Source organism: Buteo buteo, unplaced genomic scaffold (genome assembly GCF_964188355.1).
Source record: "Buteo buteo unplaced genomic scaffold, bButBut1.hap1.1 HAP1_SCAFFOLD_102, whole genome shotgun sequence".
Classification (NCBI taxonomy): domain Eukaryota; kingdom Metazoa; phylum Chordata; class Aves; order Accipitriformes; family Accipitridae; genus Buteo; species Buteo buteo.
The window spans coordinates 83,161-108,201 of record NW_027439266.1 but is presented as its reverse complement, the minus strand read 5'-3'; the positions used below and the strand labels follow the sequence as shown (position 1 = coordinate 108,201).

Here is a 25,041-nt window from a genome sequence, read left to right as displayed (position 1 = left end):
TCCCAGTCGGGGGTGGCTGCGCCGGTGCCCTCGGTGTCCCCAGGCACGGGGCTGCTGCTGGGACCATCCCGGCTGGCCCCCACCGTGTCCAGGGAGCACCCAAGGAGCCCGAGGGCCTCTTCAAGAAGCTCCCCGTCAGGCACCGCAAGGTGGTCTGCGATGTCCCCCAGGGCTTGGGCGTGAGGGGCAGCTCAGGGGCTGGGGGGGACGTCGCTGCCCGGGGGGACGTCGCTGCCCAGGGGTGCCCCTGCAGGGGTGGCCATGCTGGAGGTGTCCATCATCAGCAACTGCCCCTGGATGTGCCGGTAGGTGGGCATGGGCATCGGCAGCGCCGTAGGGGCCGGGGCCACCGCTCTTGCCTGATGTTGGTAGGGGGCAAGGTACTGTGGCTGGCCCCTGGCAGGGAAGCGGTGCCTTGGCCGAGCATGGCACCGGCCGGTGGAGGCAGGTCGGTGACTGTCCACTGGATGTGGAACACCCGGGGGTCGAAGAGGCAGCCACACGGAGCCATCTGCAGGCCTGTGTGGGTGAGAGGGAGCCGTGCTGGGCTGGGGGAACTCTCCGGGGGCACCCACCGAGCCATCCCCCACGGCCGACATCCCCCAGCTCTGCGCCAGGCGCGTGGGGAGCTGCTGTGCCGGTGGGACGGGGTTGCACTTTGGGGAGGAGACTCCCTTCTAGGAGGTGAAACGGGAGAGAAATTCCCAGAGATATTTGGGAAGTTCTCTGCAGATTGGCCTGAGTGGGCACGCGTCACCCAGGCGAGGGCAAGGGTGCTCCCGCGGGCTTGCTGAACGCCCGTGCGAAAACGGCGGGGGTGACGGGTGTGACGGGGATGGCGAAGGTGCCAGAGCAGACTGGGGTGCCATACCTGCTGGTGGTGCCTGGGGGGCCTGGGGTGCCACCGCTGGCAGGGGTGCCCAGGCTGCAGGGAAGGGCTGCTCCTGCCCGGGCAGATGGTACAGGTTGGCTGAGCCTACGAGAGAGAGAGAGGAGCCATGGCCGGCGGTGAGCTGCGCTCTTGCCCCCAAGAGCGTCCCCGGGCTCAGGGCCGGTCCCTACCTCGAGGGTAGAAGGTTTCGGGGAGTATAAAAGTCTGAAAACGCAAGGGGCAAGGAGGCAAGGGTCGGGAGTGGGAAAGGCTGTGTGATACATTTTCAGGCACCTGGGTTGAGACTGAGGGTTTGATGTGTGCAGGTGAACGTGCTGGTGGCGTTTCTCATTGAAAACTGCGGTGACATCTTTGTGGAGGAGATGGCTGGCCGCTCCTGTCCATCAGCCGGGGAGTCGGCAGCCCCCATGGACAGAGCCACAGGTATGAGGAGGAACTGAGGGCTGTCCCAGGCTGGGGCTTGGGCTACCAGAAACCTCAATGTCGAGAAGACAGCTGGTGTAGGGCTTTGGGTGGGTTTTGCTTTAGGTGTGCTTCACTTCCAAGGAGTCACTTTGCTGCACGTGCTTTTCCTTTCTAGACCTGCATTTGGAAGAGCAAAGTGGCCCTGCAGGCAGAGCAGACAAGGACCACCAGGCAGAAGCCTTGCTGCACACACCACCCGCTTCTCTGCTGGATGTCCTCAAAGAAGCTGGGGGAGATGCGGTGGTGGAGTCCGAAATGGCAGAGGTATGGCAGCTCCATCAGTGGCTACCCTCCTACCCGAGACACAGTATCCCCGTGTTTGTTGAGCTGCCAGAAACGAACCGAGTGTCACACACCTGTGTGAACCCTGTGTTCCAAAGTGAGGCCCTTGGAAGAACGGGCTAATGCAAACCAGCCAGAGGGATCTTCTCTGTAGGGCTAAGGCAGCATTTTGCCAAACAGTCGCCTGCTACTCCAGGGTGTCCCTTGCCACCTGCTGACTCTGACATTTCTGTTGTAGGCACCCGTTGCTTTGGCTCCAGCCACCCCAGGGAGCACAGTAGACTCCCTGGGATGCACAGAAGGACTAAAGAGCGTTTCAGAGGAAAGAAGGTGAAATGAGTCAGCTTTGGGTAAATCAAGAACTGATTCTAGTTGATCCTGGCTTTACCTACCTAATCATACTGTGGGATGGAAAGGTTTGCAGGCTCCCCCCAGGAGAAGGAAAACGGAAAGAAAAGAAAGAGAAAACAGGCCTGGGCAGAGGAGAAGGAATGCCAACGAGAAAAGAAAAGAAGGAAGAGAGAAGGAGATGGGGACTTAAAAGAAGCAGGAAGGTCCAGCAGGTCAGGAAGCCCAGGTGTGTACCAGGCTCTGCTGCCCATCTTTCCCAACTCTCAGCGCTGCTCCAAGTCAGTCCGACCCGCTGGCAAGGGACGGTGCTGCGCGGGGCTTGGAAATAACTCCATGGCCGCTCCCCAGGGGCTCCCCATCGAGCCCTGCTGCGTGGCACAGGGGCCCTGTGCATCTGTGCACGCATGCAGGTCTCCAAGTGCATTACCCGTGGGGATAAGGTGCCAGAGCCATCCCCTGGTTGATGCCAGCCATAGCTCTCTCTTCTGGGCTATGAACAATTCCTCGTCAACGGTGTTCCCCAAAGAAAGGGGAACCAAGTCATGCCTATTCCTGCCTTCATGGGTTTATCAGTGCTCTCTGACTCTGTCGTTGTAGGTGCCGTTTCCCTGTTACGGGCTGAAGCCCTGTGACTCCCGGGCCCGCCCCCCGCCGCAGTTGATGTTTGCAATAAAAGGATCTTTTCTCTCTTCTGAGTGTGTCTGCCATACGATATTCTGGACTAGGTAGATGGGGTTTTGTGGTGAGTCCTCGGGGAGGAGTCTGGGATCTTGCCTTGTCCCAGCATCCTTTCCCGCAGGCATCAGGGTTGAGTTCAGGTGCTTTAGGAGTGAAACCAAAGCACAGACTCACACAGGAGGGTGGAGGTTGGAAGGGACCTGTAGAGTTCCTCTGGTCCAACGCGGGGGAGCGCGTTTGGGGTCGGCAGCCAGGGACCTAGAGAGTGGTTTTATGAGTGTGAGTGAATTTGCTTTTGCAATGAGATGTGTACAGGCATTGCCAGGGCCTGGCTTTACTCTGGAAGTGACTGTTGTTAGCTGCTGCAGAATTGAAGAGACTGTGCTATGAACACCACGCCAATTAGGCTGTCTCCAGACCTGAAGCTGCATTAAATCTCGTGCCACACTAGTCTCCTTTTTCCTTTGGAGAAGTAGGCCGAGTCTTTGAAATTCTGCCACGTGACTTTATTTTGGGATGAATTGAAATGCAGTTGTTTCTTTAGCTTTGCTTATTAGCATTCTGCTGGAATAGTGTCAGATCCAGGAGGATTAACCTTCCTCCTTGTTTTGTTCTCTGTGTTGATTTTGGAGAGGAAGGCGTGTTGTCTGTCTTGTGGTGTCGTGTGGTGTTCAGAAGATGCTTGAAACGTTGCTCTTGTCTGTGACCGAGCTCTTTCCCTCAGCGTAATCCCTTTGGACAGCACTGCCAGTAGTGTGCGTACGTTTCTGAGCAGCCTGCAGGTGTTTGATCTCCCGATGGTAGAGAGAGCACTGCATTTGTTTGAGTTTGGCAGCCTGTCATCGCGCCTTGCTTTCTTCCATTCTTTCCACCCTCTTCCCCTCATCGCCGCTTCAGCGTCCCTTCCTGAATCGTACTTTTGTGTCCCTGCTGATTCCTGAAGACTTCATGACCACAGCGTAAGTCTTGGGTGGGTGATATCTGTCCTTCTGCTGTGGCGCGCTGTGTAACTCCTTTCATTAACTTCTTCCATATTAAGCAAGGAGAGGGCCTTTCTGAAGAGGAAGGAAAGTTCTCATCTCTGACCGAGTTCTGGCTGGGGCCCCTGAATGTGGAGGATATGAGAGTGGCTGCCTGCCAGACCATATACCAGCGAATACTTGCATGCTGTAATTCCTTACACTCCACCCTATTTCCTTATTTCCAAGTGACACTTGTGCGACATTTGTTTACTTCTTAATGGGTTCAGCTTTTCTTTGAGACCTTCTCTCTCCCTGTGCATTGTATTGTGGGCCGATACCTGGCAATGAACAACTTTTGAGAAGCTGGCTTACAAAAGATGTCGTTAATAGGTGCGAACACAGTTTGATGCAGGCAGTACCCAACTCCCAGCATCACAGGGCCTAGCTCCAATGCTGTGAAGGCCCGTTCCTCTGCAGGTTTGCACTGTGGAGGGGATTGAGAGACACGTCCTGCCGGTTCCTTCTTTTAGTCCCTTGAGCAGAATGGCATTGCGATAGGCTGGAAGAGAGAGGTGCTGGTTTGAGGGCACCTTGTCAAAAACCCCAGTCCTAAAGGTTAGTGAGGATTGACTGAAAAGATCTGATCTCTCATCCTTTGTATCCTCAGATGCACAAAATACAAATGGGCAGAAAATTGAAAAGGAACAGTCCTTGTGGAAGACTGGATGTTTTTTAAGAACAATAAACTGGGAATTCATCTGCCTGCTAAGTATTTTCTCTGTGCAATGGGAATGATGTTTTGTTGTTGTTTAAACTCTTACAAGGAACGTAGCTCTGTTGCTTTTTGGCTGGGGTGGGACTAACTCTCTGTTTGTTTCACAGCGGTCTGGATCTCGACACCGCTGAAAGTGCTGTCAAGGAGTTAGAGGTAGGAGATGAAGCAGGTCCACGGGAGCTTAGCTGAATGTTAGGCTGAGCAAATCTTTTGTTTGTTATGGGACGGAGGACGTTTTGTCAAATGCAGCATTTCAAGTGCGAGTAATGGGGAACTTCTCTAGAGAGTACGAGGGTGAAAAAAATGACGTAAATGAAAAGTGTCATCAACAGGCAGCATGAGCGCGAGTAATGCTTTTATCAGAAATACTTCAAAGAAGCTACTGCCTGCTGAAATTGGACAAATGAAAACTCCTATTTGTGGAGCTCGTTGCACTCCGTGCCTTGCTGGTTCCTGTTCAGATTCGTTCTGCAGTAGCACTTTCCCGTGGTTTCGCTCTCAGCCCCAGACCTGACCACTGCTTTGAACTTCTCAGGCTTGACTAGCTGTCAGACCCTCCTAGTTTTTCAGGAGCTGTGGCAGTACTGGTGAGCTAGCTTGATAGCAGCTAATCTAATGCTCAATTGCATGTGCTTTCCTCATAGCTGTGGGAGCCAGGGGACGTTCTTTTAATGACGCCATTACTTTGTGGCCAAGCTCGGTGACAGCTGATGAGTTCTGTTGTTGTCATCTTCTTCCTGAGACAGAAGAAAGCCCCTGCCATTCCCGAGGAAATGAGACCAATATACTGCCTGCTTAAAAATGCTCCTGTTAGTTAAGTTTAAACAAATCTTCAGAGTACAGTAGTAGCATTGTAAATAGTATTGAAGAAAGTGTGCTGATCTTAACTGATACAGAAAATTATTGGTTCTTTTTTTTTTTTCTTTTTCACTTTTGAAAATACTGAAAGGTATTCCTAGAAAAAGTTTCCCCTTTATAAAGCAGGAGTTTGTTGGAGCTGAATTACAGTTCCTTTGTAACTGAATTGGGTCAATATTCCGAAAAAGGGGAATATGTTTATTTTTGAAACAGGTCAATAGTGCATGTGTTGTGCTGGCAAGGAGGAGGCTTCTTAAATGTAGAACTTCTTAAATTTAAAAGCACACCTCCACTCTCCATAGTAATGCTTCCATGTTAATTCAGGGTTAAGATATTCATTCACTTCAGTTTCTGTGAATCTGTTAGGGCAGCATGCTCTGAGGTGATGGGAGGGAGCAGGGGGAAGAAGGGGAAGAGGAAAAGCAAAATATCTGGAACCTGCTCTTCCATGACTCCTGCAAACTGCAATGTTATTTTTTTCCCAAGCCTGAAAACTGTACTTGACAGTGGAATTGTGGCTATCTTGTTAATATTCTTCCTTCCTTTCTTATTTTGGCCTCTCCAGGAAGCAATTCGAGTAATCCTCGGAAATCTTGATGATTTACATCCATTTTCTACAGACCACTTCACTATCTTTCTGTGTACCCTTTCTTTCCTACTTGTAAAAGAAAAGATCCAATGACTTGTATCTGTTGGGCATTGCTTAATTTGACATTCCTGCCTAGTAGTGCGCAGATCTTTAGCTGGAGTACGAGTCCTTTGAGCTTTGCAGTTTTACACTAGCTGAAGATCCTCCTCAGTTGTTGCCTTCACCAGAGAACTGATGTATGTAAAAAGAATGTTTTGCAGTGTTTTCAGATGGCCACCCCTGCGTTCCAAATCTGATTTAGCCAGAGAAAACAAACGTGTATATGTAAAGTCCCAGGAAGCCCACGTAATGCGATTGCAAGGAAAGCTAGTGCGTTGTTTCAAAAGGTTAATAAAACGTAAAGCGCTCCTTACAGGCGCAGCAGTGTTGGCCCACTAGTAGAGAAGACCGCAGTAGTTTTCTTGTAAGGTACATTAGGATTAAACATTGTAGTTGCTGTAGTGTAAAGGGTTAAGAAGAAGTTACTCTCCTGAGGCTGTTGTTGCAGAGAAAAGTAAGTTAGTTGAAGGAGAAGCCTTTTCAGTCCTAAGGTGTGTCAGTTTGTGAATCGGATCAGGCCCTTTGGCATCATCACCTCCCGTGATTCCGAGTGCCCAGGAGTAATGAACACCCACGTGTTTCCGCCTCCAAGGCATTCCCTTCCAGTCTCGGCAGACTGCGTTATTGCCACCCCTGGTCCTAGCAGGCAAGAACGAGATCATCCTCTTTCCCTGTCAGAAGCTGGTATGTATGAGAGCAACTTATTCCTCTTACTGCCAGGAAGAGAAAGTAGCCCAGAGCATTGTCAGAGAGGAGGCACCCAAACAAACGAAGCCTCGTTGTTGGTTTGCTTCGCTAAAGCGCAGCCAGTTTTGCCTGCGTGCTTGAGGAGGGTTTGATTCCCGAGCTTGTATTTCTAGAACTGGGAAGTCCATCCACCTGCTCAGCCAGCACCGGGCCCTGCGGAGAACTGCAAGCTCAGAGGCCTGGCGTGATGAGTTGTCCTGCAATCTGTGTGTCGGGCTCCTCGCTGTAGCATACCTCTTAGTTAATCACCAGCTGTGGGAGTCCTTGAAGCCAAACTCAAACGAACAATTTCATCCCTTAAAGGAACTGATTGCGTCAGCGTTTCATCTAGGCAAATCTTGGGCTCCATCTCTGGTCCTCAGGATGTTAGTTTCTGCTAGCAAATGGAGTAAAAGTATTCATGTTACCTGTTTCTTCCTGAGATCAGAGGCACGTAAGGAGACTGCTGCCTGGCGTCACCCATTCTTGCACGCATGAGCTCCTAGGTGTGCGAACTGCACCCCCAGGAAGGAACGTCTGTAACTGTGGCGTTTGTCATGTCAATTATCTTTTGTCCTCCCATTTTGAACTGTGAAGTGAATGTAATGACGCTACTCCTGTGAATCCTAGTCCTTTTCAGTTTTTAAAAAAATTACTTTTTAGTTAGGAAAGCTGATGAGGTTTTATTCACAGGGTTGGGAGCGCCTGGCATGTTGTTTCTTGCGGGAAGATGTCAGGACTGAAGCCAGATACAGTTAAGGAAAGACAATGCTATTAATGCAAGCAACTGATGGGAGAGTGTCACCTGGGTGAGTGTTTCTTGTAATGTGTTACTAGCGCTTTTTCACCAAGTTCATACGGACAGATTGTAGGTGCTCCCTTCTGCATATACGTTCAGTGTGGTATGACTTTTGAAGCTTTACAAGAGGACTCCTGCTCCTTTGAAATGTTAGTGCTATGTTCTTAAGTCTTATTGTTGTTCTCAGATGTCAGTAAATGGGAGAGAGTATCGAAGATGAGATTCAAACATGAGAATGTCCACCTCGTGCCTTATCCCTACATTTGCACGATGTATCTAGAACTCGGCTCTATTTCAGCACGGCGTATCTTGTGGTAATTCACTATGGTTATGTTTGGATAATGTCTGGAAACATCTATGATCTATGTCTTGCTTTTCCCTTTCCCTTCCTCCACTGTGTCTTTGAATGAGAGGGAGCAAAACTGCGTGCGGTATGGCTGTACCATGGATTTGAAATAGAGCATAGCAATGTGTTCTCTTTTGTCCTGTATTGCTTTTTTTGAAAATGTCTGGAATTTCTCTTTGCCTTTTCACCCACTGCTGACTCTTCAGCTAGTATTTTTATGAAGCAATGCCCAGTGGCTCCCAGCCTTCATTCTTGAATGTCGGTAACTAGGCTGGAGCCAGCACATATATATATGGAACATGTGTTTTTCTTCCTTATGCTTGACTACATTTGTTGACGTTGAATTTCACGCTCTTTGTTTCTGTTTTCCTAACGAAAGAATGCATTTGTTTTTCTAAATAATGATAGTAATAATGGTAATAATGTCTTTTGTATAATTAGCAAATGTTGTCACCTCCCTAGTGTCTCATTTTCCAGGTTTTCTATGAATTCCCTGAAGAGCCTCAGGCCCCAGCTGAGACCTCTGTGGGACTCTGCATTGAACCTCCTCTGTTGTGAAAACTGAGGTTTTTTTCTTACTGTTTCCTGTTCTGATGATTGGTCCCTGGGAAAGGCTGCTGCTGGTCTGTCTTGTGAGCACTTAGTAGATATTCTGGTCTCCCTTATCAAATGGACAAGTAGTCCAAAGCAATTGTCCCCATCCCACTGGCTTGTGTTATTCACAGCCAGGAATTCTGAAAGAGCTGTATTTGCAGTTCTTCGGTTTCAAGATATCATATGCAAGTCCAGCATTGTTTCTAAGTCATTTATCTTGTTCTCAGGACGTGTGGTGCAATGCAAAAAAGTACTATAAAGTTGGTTAAAGAAAGTCCAGTCACCAAATATTCACCAGATTTTACAATACCTCTGTTACAGGTAAAGAAGTAAACAAGGGCAGTGATGAGCTTTTAAGTTGCGTGTGTGGTTCTCTTTTGTGTGTTGTTTTTTTTTTTAAAAAAAGTGATATTCCAAGTAGTCTGGAGAAGCAGAAGATATATCTAGGCAATGCTGTAGTTGTCCTGTTTCTGGGTGTCAGTCAGGCAGTGTAAGGTGGGAGTGAATTCTCACCTAGAACCATCCAAGTTGAGGGAAACCTTCCTGTCAATTCCAGCGGACTTTGAATGAAGTCCTGCCTGAGGACGTGAGAGCCGTGCTGGCTTCAGTTAAATGTGTTTTCGCCAAGTCTGAGCTGAGCTGTCAAATGGTTTCTTCGCTGTGAGAGTCTGTATGAGGTCAATAGTGCTGAATAATGAAGTAGTTTCCTAAGTGCTGCATGTGTCGAAAACAACCAAGTTAAGCTTCTTTGGAAAGTAGTTGTTTAGTGAGATCTCAGGGTGGGTTTGTTTTCAATACAGGTAAGTGTCTGAAGATGGAGTGAATTAGTGAAGGTGTCGTGTCCAAATTTCCCCCGAGGAAATCCCGCTCTCTCTGCTAGCATTACGTTCCTGCTAATTATGTTCCTAGGCCCTCCTCTAAAAATGGAGCCAATAGGATGTCCTGGGAAGCAGTAGTTCTTCTTTAAAACTGTTGAGCATAATTCTCTGGATGGCCTCTCAGTGCTTACCTTCTGTTTGAATAAGGCAGCTAATCTTTTATTCCTGAGTCATTTTTTGGTTTTGGTTGTATAAGCCTGGACAATGTTGCGAAACACAGATGTATATTAAGTCTGACTTTTGTTCTAAAATAGAAAAGTCAAAATCAAATTTTATCAATACCAAGTTTGCAATGTTTTGAAGGTCAAGAGAAGAAAAGAAGTGTCAGATAGTGCTGCAGTGGAAGAAATGGTGAAGAGGAGAAGAGTGGAAGTCGGAGCGGAGGCCTCATGCCCACAGTCGGGTGTGGGCAGGTCAGTTGACTACAAAATAGTCTTCTGGGGCACATATCGATGTTTTTGATGTCTCTTGCACCTTCCTCATATTTCATTCCTGTGTAACCCTTTGGCCCATTTGTCGTCTTCCTTCTCTTCCCTAGGTGACAGAATCTAAGCAGCATTGCCCACGTTTGGGGAAAAGTTGTCCTGTGCTTTCAGGTTCCCATGCCGTTAACTAAAGCTCTTCCCCTCTCACTCCTTTGTGTTAACGTTACCTGCAGAATCACAGCGGGATGAGAACTGGGCGGCTCAACAAAGCGGTGCACTGGCTTGCACACCTGAGGCAGGGATGACAAGGGAGGAACTGGGAAGAGTTTTCTAGCTGCCTCCCAGCCTGCTCCTCTGAGTCGGCTGATGACTGCTGCCTCTCGGCTTGAGGCAGAGATCTCTGTCTGTGGCTTTCACAGAACCGTTGAGGTTTTCGGGACCTTTGATATCATTGAGTCCAAGCCCTCCTGCTCAAGCAGGGTCACCCAGAGCAGGTTGCCCAGGACGTGTCCCCTCAGGTTTTGAGTGGACTCCAAGGGTGGAGACACCACAACTTCTGTGGGCAACCGGTTGCAGTGCTCGACCACAGTTGCAGTCAGAATGTTTTTCTTGTGTTCAGCTTTAATTTCATGTTTTGCAGTTTGTGCCCTTTGCCTCTTGTCCTGCCAGAAGGCGCTGCTGAGAAGAGCCCGGTTCCCTCTTCTTCATTCCCTCCCATCAGATGTACATGGATAAGAGCTCCCTGAGCCTTCTCCAGGCTGAAGGGTCCCAGCTCTCCCAGCCTCTCCGCATATGAAAAGTGCTCCAGTCCCTTCGTCACCTTTGTGGCCCTTTGCTGGGCTCGCCCCAGTGAGTCCCAGTCTTGTCCTGGGGAGCCCAGTCTGGACAGAGCACACAGACTGGCCCCAGCAGCCCTGAGCAGAGGGGAAATGATCCCCCCAGGCCTTGCTTTCTCATTCAGTGCTGTCTGTAGGTACATGCATAAATTTGCATGTCTGAGCAGCCTCTCAGGCTGTTGTTGCTGGAAGGGTCTTTCATTCCGTCTAGCTGGCGCTCTAGGCTTTCACCTGTCTCCTGCCTTGCTGCTCTTTCTTCTTGAGCTCTTGGGGTATTTCTCACGGAATGTTAAGTGGTTAAAACGTAACACAAGACATGGTTATTCAAATGCATTTGTCTCTTGTTTCTCTGTGCAGCCTGATGAATATCATGGCACTAAATGACTCATTGTTATTCCTTGTATTGCAGATAACTAATTCTTGTTCCTCAGATGCAGCTGTCCTAGGCGGGTAGTATGTTTCACCGGAACTGTTGACCCAGGTGGAAAAAACAGTCTTCTCGGTTCTAGCTAGCAGCCAGGATAAACTACTGTGTAGCAGGGTTTTTTTCTGAATCTACCCATTGATCCAATAAGATATTCTTTTTCCCTACCGTATTTGTGCCTCCTGTTATCCTCAGGATGCTAGAGCTTCAGCTCTACTGTTAGAAAGAAAAAGAGAGAAAACATGATGCTGCTAGTGGGCTTTGCTTCTCAGGAGGGTGAACGAGCCTGTGAAGGGTTTTCCTTCTGCACACTTTTGAGCCTGACACCTCTCATGCAGGAAGTTTCTCTGTTCTGGAGAGTTTTTGCTCAAAGCAGAGCTGGCTTCTCCCCAGGCACTAAGTTTTCCAAGCGGGAAGGCTCTAGGGGTGCATGGCTTTAAGTAGCTGCCTGGATCCGCATCATAGCTTGTGATTTCACAATGGTCCCTATTGTGTCTCTGGAGTTGGTGCACACTGGGTGCCACTTAGCTCCTCCCGTGAGGGCTACTCCATCAGTCCCTGGGGAATCGGGCCCCCTGACTGACCTGGAGGTTCAGTTGTCCCCGAAACCCAGTGACTGACGTGAGGATGAACCCAAACGGGGGTTACAAAATGACACTTCTGGAAGAGTTACAGGTAGCACGGCCGGGGCTCAAAAGTGCAGTTTTGTGGGTTGGGGTTGGTTTTTTTCCAGTTTGGAAATCACTTTTTTAGACAGGAACCTCAAGAACAAAGCAGGAGGTGGGTTTTTTTGGTCTGAAACACTCATCCCTCTCCTGCTGTATTAAAGACGTCCAGACTCTCGTGGTATACAGTAGAGGTGATGTTATGGGCTGTTTTATTTGCGTATGGGAAGGAAAACCTCCTACAAGTCCGTGGTTTTAGGGCTGTGCCTGAAGGAGGAGGAGGCGGCACGTAGAGGCGTGATGGCTCGTGGACTCGCGTGGACGCAGGGGTGGGTGATGGCTGGGAGGACGTAAGGGAGCTCTCCACCCCCAGCCCCAACTTTTCCCTTCTTGTCGTTGCTAAACAGAGACATGACGAGGAGGCAGTGATTGACCGGGGAAGAAGGAGCAACACTGTCAGTGTTCACTATGAGGAGGAGGAGTTGGAAGGTGAGTCTCTGCTGAGATCCTGGTAGAGGAGCCACCAGCCCAGCGCGTTTTCCCATTGCACAAAGTCTCTCCTGTGTGCCTTGTCGGGTGTCACATCATGTGCAGCAAAACGTGCCGCGCTTCTCAATGAAGCAGCACAGTTATTGTCACATTTTTTACTATTACGGCTTTTTAAACGGAGGGAAAAAGCCCCCCGGGAGGCCACGGTGTGAGTTGTAGCCACAGGGCTCGATAATTCACGGCTTTTTTTCTCGCAGAGGCTGCTCCTGGCTTGGAGAGGTCAGGAGAATCATTTCAGGGCTGCAGACGCGGGGCTGTGATTTTCTTTTTTTGTTCTGGAGTTCATTACGATGGGACTGATTTGATCGTCTCTTGTCGCCTCGTGCCATACAGAGATTTTGAAAATAATTAGCTTGTGTTGCTGCTTAATGAGCAAGTCTGAGTGTTGTCCAGCCGAAGCTGGAATTTGAGAAGAGGTCCAATACTTTGGGGGCACTTTTAGATGACCCAGAGCCAACACTTGTTGTTGCTGTGTTGTTGCAAAGCTCGAGTAAAATAGGCTTGGAAAAAAGGAGGTCCAGTGAAAATAACATTCAGGGAAGCTGGCGTTGCTCCTGGGATATATAACCGTGGCTTAGCAAGGCACCGGCCACCTCAACCATTGCCGCAATGCCGAGAGTGCTGCAAAAACCGCTGCTTTTTCGCAGGCCACCGGACCCTGTACGTGGGCGCGCGGATGCCACTGGTTAGGCAGAGCCACCGGCATCACCGACGCCACAGCCAGAAGCATCGGGAGGGGGAACGGGAGAAGGACTCTGCCCCGATGGAGCAGGGCTACCACTGTAAGTCCCACCGCGGCATTCGCTAAACTCCTGGGGGCAACGTGGGCGCTGGGGCCTTCTGCAAGCAGGTCCCCGTGGCTAGTTTGAGTGAGTTGCTGTTCTTCCGAGGGAAAGTGGCCGTATTGAGCAACACCCTCTTTTTCCCAAGTTTTCTTTTTTTTTGTTGTTTTTGTTTGTTTGTGTTTTTTTTAATGCAGTTAAATGCATAATGGGTTTAGGCTCGTCTTCCTTAGAGGGATCCTGGCTTTAAAAATGGCAATGTGGGGAAGGAAAGCAGCCCATCCTCATGCAGAGGTGGACTAGATGCTTCTCCTTCTCCACGGCTCTGTGCAAGCCCAGACAGACGCAGAGGAGAGGGGCCAGCCCAGTGTTTATGGCTGCACTGGTGCTGATGGCCACTTTGCACGTGAGCGTGACGAGCTGTGTTCAGGCGCAGTAACGGGATGGGTCTTTGCCTTCTGCCCCCAGGCTCCCCGTCCCAGCGGGTGCAGTTCATTCTCAGGAGCAAGGAGGACGAGCAGCACCTCCCTCACCACTTGTTCTCCGAGCTGGATGAGATCTGTGTAAAAGAGGGCCGAGATGGCGAGTGGAAGGAAACGGCAAGGTAAATCCCTGCTGCTTGGCTGCGGTGGGAGAGGAGTCCCTGCACCGGCAGCGCCCGTGGGCTCTGCTTTCTCCTCTCCAGGATGCGAAGCTTTTGCAGCTGCAGGTGGCGGCACGAGGAGCCTTCTCCTCTTGCCACCCCGTGGCTCTGTCAAAGGGGTTGCAGAGCTGGGGCTGTTTTCTTGCAATGGGGCTGATCGCACCCGATGTCCGCAGGTGGCTGAAGTTTGAGGAGGACGTGGAAGATGGCGGCGAGCGCTGGAGCAAGCCCTACGTTGGCACACTGTCCTTGCACAGCCTCTCCGAGCTGAGGAGCTGCATCAGCAACGGGTCGGTGCTGCTGGACATTTGTGCCAACAGCATCGAAGAGATTGCAGGTACCATGGGCGCTGCATCCCTCCGGGAACGGCCGAGCTCAGCTCGCCACGGTGCTCTTCACTCCCAAATCAAACCCTGCCCCAATGGCACGTCCTTTTCCAGAAGTGCCACTGTGTTTTTCTCATGAGCTGTTTTTGGATGTAGACTGGGCATGCAACAGTCGCACCGTTTTTTTATTCCAATGCGGGGTCCTTTTGAAAGCAGTTTGTGGGGTTGGAGAAGCCACTAGAGAATATTCTGCAGCCAAAAAGGAGCGTGTGTCAGGGCTTAGCAGGCTGCTCTTGGAAATACAGAGTCTGCGTAAGAGCTGAACCTCCTTAAAGGAACTATTTCTTACAAGCTGTTTCCTCGCATTCTTTTTTTTGCTTTTGCCTTAAGATCCAGCATGTAAGAGTTTTAAGGCAGAGTTTATCTGGCGATGACCAAGCAGTGTATTTCTGTGGGGAAGATACTTGAAGTTAATTGCAAAAGCCGCTTTGGAGAAGTTATCTTTGACTGGCGGCAGGTCTCCATTCAGCCCTTTCAAGGGCTGGAGAAGTCGGAGCCGTTCTTAGCACGTTTCTCCCTGGGCTCGGCAAATTGCACTCGATCAGCACGGGAAGCTCTGGGAACGTCTGTGCTATAGATCGCTTATAATTTGGGTGAACGTGTAGAGACAGAAAGGCCAGGTCGGGCAAGAAAATTGCGTCATTTAGAATGGGAAATATTTATCTTAGCGGAATGATGAATAAGCACTTGGATGCCATGTTTCTTAGCAGAAGAAAATTCTCGTTTTGGCTGCAAAGGCTGAACATTATTAAAAGGCCTTGCTATGCAAGGCTGAGCCGGCATTAGGGTGCAGCCTGTGTGGCACAGCCTTCCCTGGGGGCTTTGGGGGTCGGGACTTGTTGGGGTTTCTGCTCTGATGGCTTTGTTTCCCTTTGCCATCCTCAGATACGATCCTGGCCCAGCAAGAACAGTCCACGGAGTTTGACGAGCACGTGCGGGCGCAAGTTCGAGAAGTCCTTTTGAGGAAGCACCACCATCAGAACGAGAAGACAACCAACCTTCTGCCCGCTGTCTGCTCGTTTGCTGATGTGAGCAAGAGGCAGTCAGACCTGCACCTCCTCTACAAGCCAGGTGAGGCTTTCTGCAGGGCTGTGGCCCCATTAGACTTGTCCGGGCAAAGGAGAAGCGTCCCAGTTGCTCCTCGTCCATCTTTCTGAGTGTCTTTCTTTTTCCTACCAGCCCAAACAATCACCTCTTGTCCTTCTCCCACCGCTGCAGAAGCTAAAGATGGGGTGAACCCTGAGAGCAGAGCAACGGATTTAAGCAAGGTGAGACACTCGTAGCTTTCTCACGCCTTTAGGGCCAGATTTGCTCTTGCAAACTTGGCTGGAGAGTGTGCTGCAGAGCGCTGTGGGCTTTGCTTTTGGGGTAATTGCCTGAAAATCGCTTGTCGTGCCCAGGCGGAGCTGCACTTCATGAAGAAAATTCCCACCGGGGCTGAAGCATCCAACGTGCTTGTAGGAGAGCTGGATTTCCTTCACCAGCCCATCGTGGCATTTGTCCGCCTGAGCCCGGCTGTCCTCCTCTCGGGCATGACGGAAGTTCCCATCCCAACAAGGTGCGAATGAGAAGCGCAAATTTTTTCCGTAAAAAAGACACCCAACCAAAGATCGAGTTGCAGGCATCAGTTTGGTGTCCCAAGGGAACAAGGCGAGTGGGAGGGGGAGCAAGCACGTTTCCCCCACCCGCATCTCCTCGCCTTCATTTCTCCATTCCCTGCTGTAGCTTTTAAACCCATCGGCCAATTGTAATGAAAGTTGGCCCCCAAATGAAATTTGCCGTCGGTTTTGAAGAATTTCAAATTCATCGTGGCGTCGCTGAGCCTACGTGTCCCGTCTTGAGCCACGCTCCGGGCTGGGAGCTGCCAGGGCTTTCCTTGGGTGCTCTTGGAGCAAGGACACCTTCTTCTCTCTCTCATTTTGTTTTTCTTGCCCAGGTTCCTGTTTGTTTTGCTTGGACCAGAAGGAAAAGCCCATCAGTACCATGAGATCGGCAGGTCCATGGCCACTATCATGACAGATGAGGTGCGACAAGATGAGATAGCTCCGGGTCATTTTTGCCTTTCTTCAGCTCTCCCTGTCTCTGAAGTAGTGAGGAAGAGGATTTGCTGTCCCAGCTGCCCGCAGCTCTCCAAATAGCCCAGCCCTCTTTCTCACCCCGAAGCGAACACGCAGATTTGCATCACCCCACATCCTGGAGGCTGAAATCCCACCCGGGGTGCATCCTGCACCTCATCCTTCTTGCCGGGGTCCCCAGCACGCTGTCCCCAGTGGTGGCATTGCCAGGGCCAGTCAAACTTCTCTTGCTCTTTAAGCAGAAGGGTATGGTGTGCCATGGGGGACGGGGGCCTCGTGGGGGAGATGATTACAAATGCCCTGACGCACAGATTTTTCCTTTTGGGGGAGTATTTCCTGCCCTTTCCAGCAGGAAATTTTGGGGAAAAAGCCTTGCGTTTAGCCAAGAGCTTATTGCACTGGTTAGGACCTCCGAGCTGGGTTGTCCTCTCACCAGGTTGTCTTCTCTTGGCAGGTTTTCCGTGACGTTGCCTATAAAGCCAAGAACGGGGCTGACCTCGTGGCTGGCATCGACGAGTTTCTGGATCAGGTCACGGTCTTGCCGCCAGGAGAGTGGGATCCATCGATCCGAATCGAGCCCCCGAAAAACGTCCCTTCGCAGGTGGGAGGCGCGAGGGGGACGGGCGGCACTGCTGGGGATGCTGTTCAGGGGCCCAAATTCACAAGGTCCCACTCTGACACAGTCACAGAGCCAGACCAGAAGCAAAACAAGCCAGCGGTTACAAGTCCATAGCTTTGTCTTACTTCCATTTTAACAGGAAAAAAGGAAGATGCCAGGAGCTCTTGACGACAGTGCTTCTCACAGCACGCTGGAGAAACACAGTGGCCCTGAACTGCAGCGGACGGGAAGGTGGGAGCTTTAATAGTTTGGGTTTTTTTTCTGTTTGCTTCTCAAATCTGAGCATGCACCCTCCCTTCTAGCAGGTCTTTGGGGTTAGCTGGTTCAACGAAGGGGCTCCGCATTGCCAGCTTGGTCCCCTGGGCTGGGCAGGGGGGAGATCTGGGCAGCTGGGCTCAGCCCCAGCCATCACCATTGCACGCAGGTTTCCTTGATTTGGGAGGAAGGAGAGTGCTTCTTTTTAGCCACGAAAGTGACTCCGTGCTTCTGATTGCCCTTCTGCAGCAAAGCAAAGTCACCGTGTTCCTCCAAGAGAACAGACTCTCTTCTTTTTCCTTCCTGCAGGCTCTTTGGAGGTTTGACCCTGGACGTGAAGCGGAAAGCCCCGTGGTTCTGGAGCGACTTCCGGGATGGTCTGAGCCTGCAGTGCCTGGCGTCCTTCCTCTTCCTCTACTGTGCCTGCATGTCCCCTGTCATCACCTTTGGGGGACTGCTGGGGGAGGCGACCAATGGCCAGATAGTGAGCACCTCTCTCTGTTGGGGGGCATGGGGGAGGATAAAAGTCAGGCCAAAGTCCTCGCTGCAGTGAATCGGCTTTGGTTTTTGTTTCTCCCTAACGATTTATTTACTCACGGCTGCCTCTCTTCCCCGGACAGAGTGCCATGGAGTCGCTGCTGGGCGCGTCCATGGCCGGCGTGGTGTATTGCCTCTTTGCCGGCCAACCTCTCACCATCCTCGGCAGCACCGGACCCGTCCTCGTGTTTGAGAAGATCCTCTACAAATTCTGCAAGTAAGGCTGGCTGCCGCAGCTGGGTGCTGCGAGAGCCTTCAGAAGGGGGCAGTGATGGAGAAAAGATGCTTTGCTTTGCTTTTCTGTTTCTTAGGGGTAGTTGCTAGATTTTAGTGACAGTCCTTTTGTTGCTATGGCTTTGATGGGAGATAAACCACCCTTATTGCCATAAGGTTTATCATTAAGCCCCAGCTTGCTGGCAGCAGGTGACTGGGTGCAAACCCAGCTGGTTTCAGTGTCAGGGCATCAGGGTGATGTGGGAGAACACCACCTGGCCCAAGAGGGACCTGACCTCAAGCAGCCTCCAAGGTGTTAACACAAGATCCTTGTTCAACAGTGGTAACTAAATAATTGGCCTCTCCTCCTGTGGGTCTACACCCTGCACCACAGCCCCGAGGCTCTCTGTAGTAGTACATGGAAACTGCATTTCCCATCCGCAGCCTTGACACGCTCCAGAATTGCTCCCTGTTTTCCCCGAAGGCAGGCATGTCTCAGGGCCTCTTGCTGGCCTTTGCAGCCTTTGTTTCATTTTGCTTTCCCAGGGAGTACACGCTCTCCTATCTGTCTCTGCGGGCGTGCATTGGGCTGTGGACCGCCTTCTTGTGCATAGTGCTGGTGGCCACCGATGCCAGCTGTTTGGTGTGCTACGTCACCCGCTTCACGGAAGAAGCCTTTGCCTCCCTCATCTGCATCATCTTCATCTACGAGGCTCTGGAGAAGCTGAGTCACCTGCGAGACACCTACCCTGTGCACATGCACAGCAAGCTGGACTTCCTCACCAGCTACTAGTGGGTTTTTTTCCCCCTGAGAAAGCTGCTGCCCCTTGGCAGGAGCTGCGGGCTGCACCTCCATCGCCTTTCCCTTACCCCTGTCTTGGCTTCTCTCCTCCCAGCTGTAAGTGTGAGGCACCGACCCATCCCAGCAACGAAACGCTGCGTTTCTGGGCGAGCAACGGGATCAACGTGTCTGGCATCGCCTGGGAAAACCTCACGGTGACCGTAAGTGCCCCGAGCCACTGCTTCCTCGCGCCGCGGCCACGGGGTCCAGGGGCATTTGCATGGTGCAAAAGTCAGAGCCCTTCAGGGAATGATGGGCTTCAAACTGTGCTAGTGCTGCTCGGAAAAGTCCTTGCTTAAATCTAGCGTGTGGTTTGTTAAAACCGCTTGGTCCTCGGGAGGAGAGTCCACCTTGTCCCAGTCTACCTGGTCCCCAACGTTGTGGGTAGGTAGCAAGTGTCCCCCTCAAGCCTGTTGCCGGACAGTATTTCTGACTGGGAGGAAGGTTAAGTAGTGGGTGGTTTGATTATTGTAGAAGTTGTAGGTAGGACTTAAGTTCATGCTTGAAAGGTAGTAATTGGCCTCCTTAATGGGTTCCTAGTAACTCTGGGCCTTGCTTTCTCGTTCAGTGCTGTCTGTAGGTACATGCATAAATTTGCATGTCTGAGCAGCCTCTCAGGCTGTTGTTGCTGGAAGCAGAGCCCGGGCCTAGGGCGGCAGGCTCTTATGGTGGCCTTCATCCCCTCTTGGCCAGGTTCTGCGAGCCCTCCCCTGGGAAGGGACGATTTGTCTCTTCTCCTCCTTTCCTACCATGGTTGTCTTTAGCCCTCCTTCCCTCTTCCCTCTCTCTCTCTCCCCAAGAGTTTCCAGTGTTTCCTTCCCCTCTGGTGTCTTCTTTAGCCACGATTGCTCGAATGGCAGGCAGAGGATGTGCCGAGGGTGCGTGGTATGGTGTCCCCTCACATCTCGTTTCTCCGCTCTATAGTTCGATGTGTCACTTGTTCAGCTGCTGCTGCTCATTACATATAAATCTCCATTGGCAGGAGCAGTTAGAGGGTCGTGGATCTTGGACCAAGATCCTCAAAACCCCCTAGCTACGCGAGGTTTCCCTGCCGCACGTGCACTGCCTTTGTGTCCTGACGCTCTGTTTCTCCAGGAATGTCGGCATTTGCGTGGGGAGTTTCAAGGACCTGCCTGTGGACGCGACGGCCCCTACACGCCTGATGTGTTCCTCTGGTGCTGCATCCTCTTCTTCGCCACCTTTGCCCTGTCAAGCTTCTTGAAGAAGTTTAAAACCAGCCGCTACTTTCCAACCAGAGTAAGTAGAAGATGGTGGCCAGCGTCCATCTCCACACTCGTTTCCCAAAATGGCTTTCCTGGAGCACTAAGCAGTATTAGCCCCGCCATGGTCAAGCTGGGAAACGTTGGCCTTGCAGGCCAAGCTCTCCAAGAGCTTGGATGTCCCGCACTCATTTCCGTGAGTGCAAAATCATCGTAGCATTTCCCACCTGCCTCGCGATCTGCCCCAGATTGAAGATTTTTGGGGTTTGATTTTTTTTAATTTTTTTTTTTTTCCCCCTCCTCAGGTAGTAGGAAGTCAGGTTTCCCAAAGTTTTGGGGGTTGGGGTTGTGGTTTTTTTTCCCTACCTTCTGCGCATTATGTGCTCGAGCGGAAAGTAGATTCGAATGAGGAGGTTCCTTTTGAGGACTAAAGGATGCCTCAGTGCCTTGTTGCCGTTGTAGCTGTGAGTGTAGCTGTAGTGGCAGACATCTCTTTTCTTATTTTTAATATTATTATTATTATTTTTAGGTTTTGACTTAAACCAACCCTTGTCCGCCTAATTAAGCTTTTTTTATTATCTGACGCCAGATCTCACGGGGACAAACACAGCAACAGTATCTAAGCAAGGGATCAGGCTGCATGTGCTCAGAGGGGTGGTGGGATTTGGTTAACCAGCCTGAATGTTGTGGATGTCCGCAACTCTTGCATCTCACGTTACGGCCCTGTTTGCCATGCCCCTTTCACCTCTGGTTTCTCGCCCCAGGTACGGTCCACGGTGAGCGACTTTGCTGTTTTCCTCACCATCGCCATCATGGTGCTCCTTGACTTTGTGGTTGGGATCCCATCGCCAAAGCTCCAGGTCCCCCACACGTTCAAGGTAATGGGGTGTTTTGGCACGTGGGGGTGCCACAAGGTGATGCCGGGGCAGGGCAGGGCTGAGTCTGGAGGAGATGCTGGTGGTGTGACCATCTCCTCTTCCACCTCCAAGTGCCTTGCTTCCTCCTGGCAACGAGAAGATGGCCCCAAAACTAGATACCTACAGGAGAAGTACCTAGAGGTGCTTGCAAAGAGGAGACTGGCACTGCTGAAGCCCACGGGAGAGGGGGACATGAAGCCAGGGCTGGGAGGTGCTCTGACACAGGGAGGGAGGGGAAAAGGAAAGCCAGTGGAGTGCCTGGGCTGGGAGACGATGCTGATGTGTGGGCTTTGTTGCAGCCTACCAGAGACGACCGCGGGTGGTTCATCAACCCCATAGGACCCAACCCTTGGTGGACGGTGTTGGCTGCGCTCGTCCCAGCTCTGCTCTGCACCATCTTGATATTCATGGACCAGCAGATCAGTGCCGTTATTGTGAACAGGAAGGAGCACAAGCTGAAGGTAAGGGCCTGCGAGAGATGACCCCGGCCCCAGCCCCTTCTGGGCTGCAGGTCTGGGGAGAAGCTCTTATTGCCGATGCTTTCTGAAGGCATTGGTTTGGGACAAGGTCAGGCTGCGTGGCAGGATGCTCTCCTGGATTAACGATGATGCAGGGAGCAAGTGACAGGGCAGTTCAGATGAGCAACCTTTTGGAGGAGCAAATTAATCTTGGAGCAATATGGAAGCGCGTTTTTGTTTTGAAACGGCAGCGGCAGCAGGTGCGGGGAATGCATTGTTTTGATGCGCTGCCAGGGATAACTCAGAGTCACACCTTCCTCGCAAGTGGTAGAATTTTCTTTGTGAGTGAAAAAAACGGTTTGGTGGTTTTGGGTTGTGGGTGGGGTTTTTTTGGAGAAGTATGTATCGCACAAGCTCCCCATATCCCTTGTGTCTGAACTCCTGCCAGATTTTCATGCCAGGTGCTTGTGCAAAGCCTGCGTACACCCTTACTTGTTTCCATTTCTTGTTTTAAATTCTGAAGAAGTTGACCTGTGCTCGAGCAGGGTTTGAGTCTGACTTGCGACGTTATCCTTGCTCTTGTGCTATGGGATGCTCTGTTTCTTGTTTTCCTGCCTGCAGAAAGGATGCGGGTACCACCTGGACCTTTTCGTGGTGGCCGTGATGCTGGGGGTGTGCTCTGTGATGGGGCTGCCCTGGTTTGTGGCTGCGACCGTCCTGTCCATCACCCACGTGAATAGCCTCAAAGTAGAGTCTGACTGCTCAGCTCCAGGAGAACAACCCAAGTTTCTGGGGATACGAGAGCAGAGAGTCACTGGCTTGCTGATCTTTGGGCTCATGGGCTGCTCCGTCTTCTTCACTTCCGTGTTAAAGGTGAGAGGAAAATGCAAACCACCCGACAACCGCGAGCTTGTTGGAGGTTACAGAAAAACAGTCCCCTCTCTGCAGGCCTGAGTAGTTAGTTGTGGAGCGGAGGAGGAGGGGGTGATCCCAACCCTTGGGGCTTGACCCACGGTGGGAACCAGCCTCGGTTAGGCTTTGCAGCCCTTCGGGCCCCCGTTTGGTGTGCTCGAGGCAAGCGAGCAACGCAACTGCTTGAATTTTCGGGTGTCTTTCAGGCCCGCCCATGTTTATGGGTTACAGCTGAGCATATTCAGACCAGCACGTCTGCTCTCTTTCAAACAGGCAGCCCTTTACGGGCTGCAATTTGCTCCCCAAATGCCCTGGAGCAGCTGTTCCCAGGAGCTAAACACACTGAGGTCATCCCCGTGGGCTTCCTTGCACGTTCCTCCCACAAAGTAATCTCGTCTCTAGGCTAAAAGGAGGCCTGTGGCCTTTGCCTGTTGCCCCAAGATTAGGCAGAAGTGTTTTTCTACCGCCACAGAATGCGGCATAGGGTAGCACGGGTGAAATCGCCTATTTTCCTCCAACCTTTCTGGAAAATAGGAGTATTCTGAGGAGAGGTAACTCCAAAGTTCAGCCTAAAGCAGAGCCTTAGCTCACTCGTGCGCACAAAATCTTTAATGGTTAAAACCTGACCCATCTGTAAGCCTGAATGGAAGCTGGAAGGCTTCAAGCAATTTTAGGCAGTGCCTGTGGAAGAGGGTGGTAATACTGAAAATGCAATATGGAGAAAGAAACGATTGCATTCTTTTTTTTTTTTCTCTTTTCCCCCCCAGTTTATACCAATGCCTGTGCTTTATGGCGTCTTTCTCTACATGGGTGTGTCGTCGCTCAGAGGAATTCAGGTACGGACTCTTTTACAGCGTGCAGCATGTCGTCTCCCTGGTATTTTGTCTCCGTAGCAGCAGGGAAAAAAGCAGTGGCATGGGAAAAACTTCTTGCAGAGCAAGCAATGAAACTCTTTTGTGTAAGAAAAAGATTGGTGGAGGCACAGGAGGTATATAGGGCTGGGAGGACCAGGCAAGTTCAGCGCTCTCTGTTTCAGGGTTTAGGGCAGGTCAGTGTTTGGTTACGTGAAAGCGGGGGAATTCAGTGCAAAGGGAAGGCAGTTTCTGCCACTGGTGGAAATCCTCGCTGGGGGATTCAGTGGGCCGAGAAATGCTAATAATGGAATGGCACGGAATAGTTGCCGTTTGGTGGGCAGCTCTCAGGGGCAAGCCGGTTGATAGATGGAGCGAAGGGAAAATGGGTGCTGCTCCCAGGAGGAACGCGGTGGGATCCAGGATTTCTGACGGCAAGCGAGATGCTGCAAACCGCCTCCACGTCTCGAGAGGGCCAGAAACTTGCCGCAGTCCCAAGGCGGCAACCTTTCCCTTTTATTTTGCAGTTCTTTGATCGCTTGAAGCTGTTTTGGATGCCAGCGAAACACCAGCCGGATTTCATCTACCTGCGGCACGTGCCCTTGCAAAAGGTGCATTTGTTCACGGTGATCCAGCTGACCTGCCTCGTCCTGCTCTGGACCATCAAGGTGTCCCGTGCCGCCATCATCTTTCCCATGATGGTAAGAGCTGCCGCCGCTCAGCAGCGGGGTGTTTGCAGCGTTGGAGTGAGAGGTGGCATCGTCTCTGAGCTCACCGCATCTTCCCTCTTATTCGTGAAGGTTTTGGCTCTCATCTTTGTCCGGAAAGCGATGGATTTCTGCTTCTCAAAGCGCGAGCTCAGCTTTCTGGATGACCTTATGCCAGAAAGGAAGAAGAAGTTGGACGATGCCAGAAATGAAGCCAGAGAAGAAGAAGAGGTAAGGCTTGCTGGGTCCTCGGGGCTGGACATCTCCGTCGGGCTGTGAGGTTGCCTGTTTCTCTTACAGCTTGTCTGGAAACGTTGGGGGAAGATCAGCACTCAATCGAAATAGATCCCAATAGCCTGGATCCCACGTTGTAACCTTTGTTTCCTCAAGTAGCAGTGAGCTGAACGCTTGAATACAGGTGTAATTTTTAAAACGAGTCGTTTTTCACAAAGGTCATTATCATTACGATGATTATTATTAGAAGGTGCTGCTGCTGCTGCTGGCAAGATTTGCTCATAATCGTGTTTTGAACACCCAGTCCCCCTGCCCCAAAACCTTTGGAGTGAACGGTTTCTACCCTGCTGCACTAATACCTATAGCTGCCAAGGGGCAGAAGGGGAGGGCAGACTGCTAAGTTTGTGCTGGGCATTCAGCTTATCTCCACTTTGGCCAAAGACAGAGAATGTGATTTGTCCCTTTTTTACCTCAGGAGTCCAGGAGGGCGATGGAAGCTGCTGCTGCTGCAAGTTCAGTTCAGCTGAACGTGGGGAAGACCAGTGACATGGATATCCCAAAGCAAGGCAGTGACAGGTAAAGCCCCACCAAGCGCCAGGACCCCCGGCAAGATTAGCTTGAAGGGGTTTGGCAGAGTTTTCTCCACTTGCCTCTTTGTGGGGCATCCCACAGAAACCAGCAGGCAGCTTGGTGGGAAAATCAAATTCGGGGGCAGGGCTGCAGGAGGTGATCGCAGGGCTCTGACCCCAAGCAGAGTGGCTGCAGCACTCGCGTTTGACCCCCAAACCTTGCATCATCAGCGCCTTTACGGTAGCTGGAGTTCCTCATACTTACACATGAGGAGTTGCAGGCGTGATCTGTACCAGCAGTGGCTTAGGAACCCGGACCAGGGCTAAACCCCAGCAAGAGCCTTTGCACAGAGCTGTTGCTCTGCAGCTCCCCAGCTTGCCTCCCAAAACTCCTCATCCAGCAAAACCTCCCATGCTTATGCGCAGCTTTGATTCTCAGGGCTCCGCTGTTCCTCTTGCTGATGCTAATGCCCTTGGTGGCATCAGTTCCCATAATCACGGATTGCTGTGTAAAATATTTATTGCAGGACTGATCCTTCTGAGATTATTATCCTGGATGAAATGTCACCAACGACTGTATGGAAGGCTCTCACTTTGAAGACAGAAACCCTTTGAATCCAGGGAGGAAA

The 25,041-nt window shown here is 51.1% G+C and overlaps 1 protein-coding gene across 1 annotated transcript; it reads left to right on the top strand.

Moving 5' to 3' along the window:
- The first annotated feature begins 835 nt into the window (after positions 1-835).
- Positions 836-25,027, top strand: LOC142027986 (electroneutral sodium bicarbonate exchanger 1-like). The gene is made up of 28 exons (XM_075022134.1): positions 836-844; positions 1,198-1,315; positions 1,878-1,969; positions 3,566-3,627; positions 4,513-4,558; positions 11,938-12,133; positions 12,841-12,975; positions 13,444-13,579; positions 13,795-13,955; positions 14,890-15,075; positions 15,184-15,272; positions 15,405-15,562; positions 15,941-16,028; positions 16,534-16,680; positions 16,838-16,929; positions 17,263-17,437; positions 17,574-17,707; positions 18,250-18,495; positions 18,600-18,705; positions 19,640-19,801; positions 20,529-20,642; positions 20,981-21,142; positions 21,761-22,012; positions 22,819-22,887; positions 23,430-23,603; positions 23,703-23,840; positions 24,322-24,419; positions 24,940-25,027. The coding sequence occupies exons 1-28, from the start codon at positions 836-838 to the stop codon at positions 25,025-25,027; spliced, it is 3,633 nt and encodes a 1,210-aa protein (XP_074878235.1).
- The last annotated feature ends 14 nt before the right edge of the window (positions 25,028-25,041 follow it).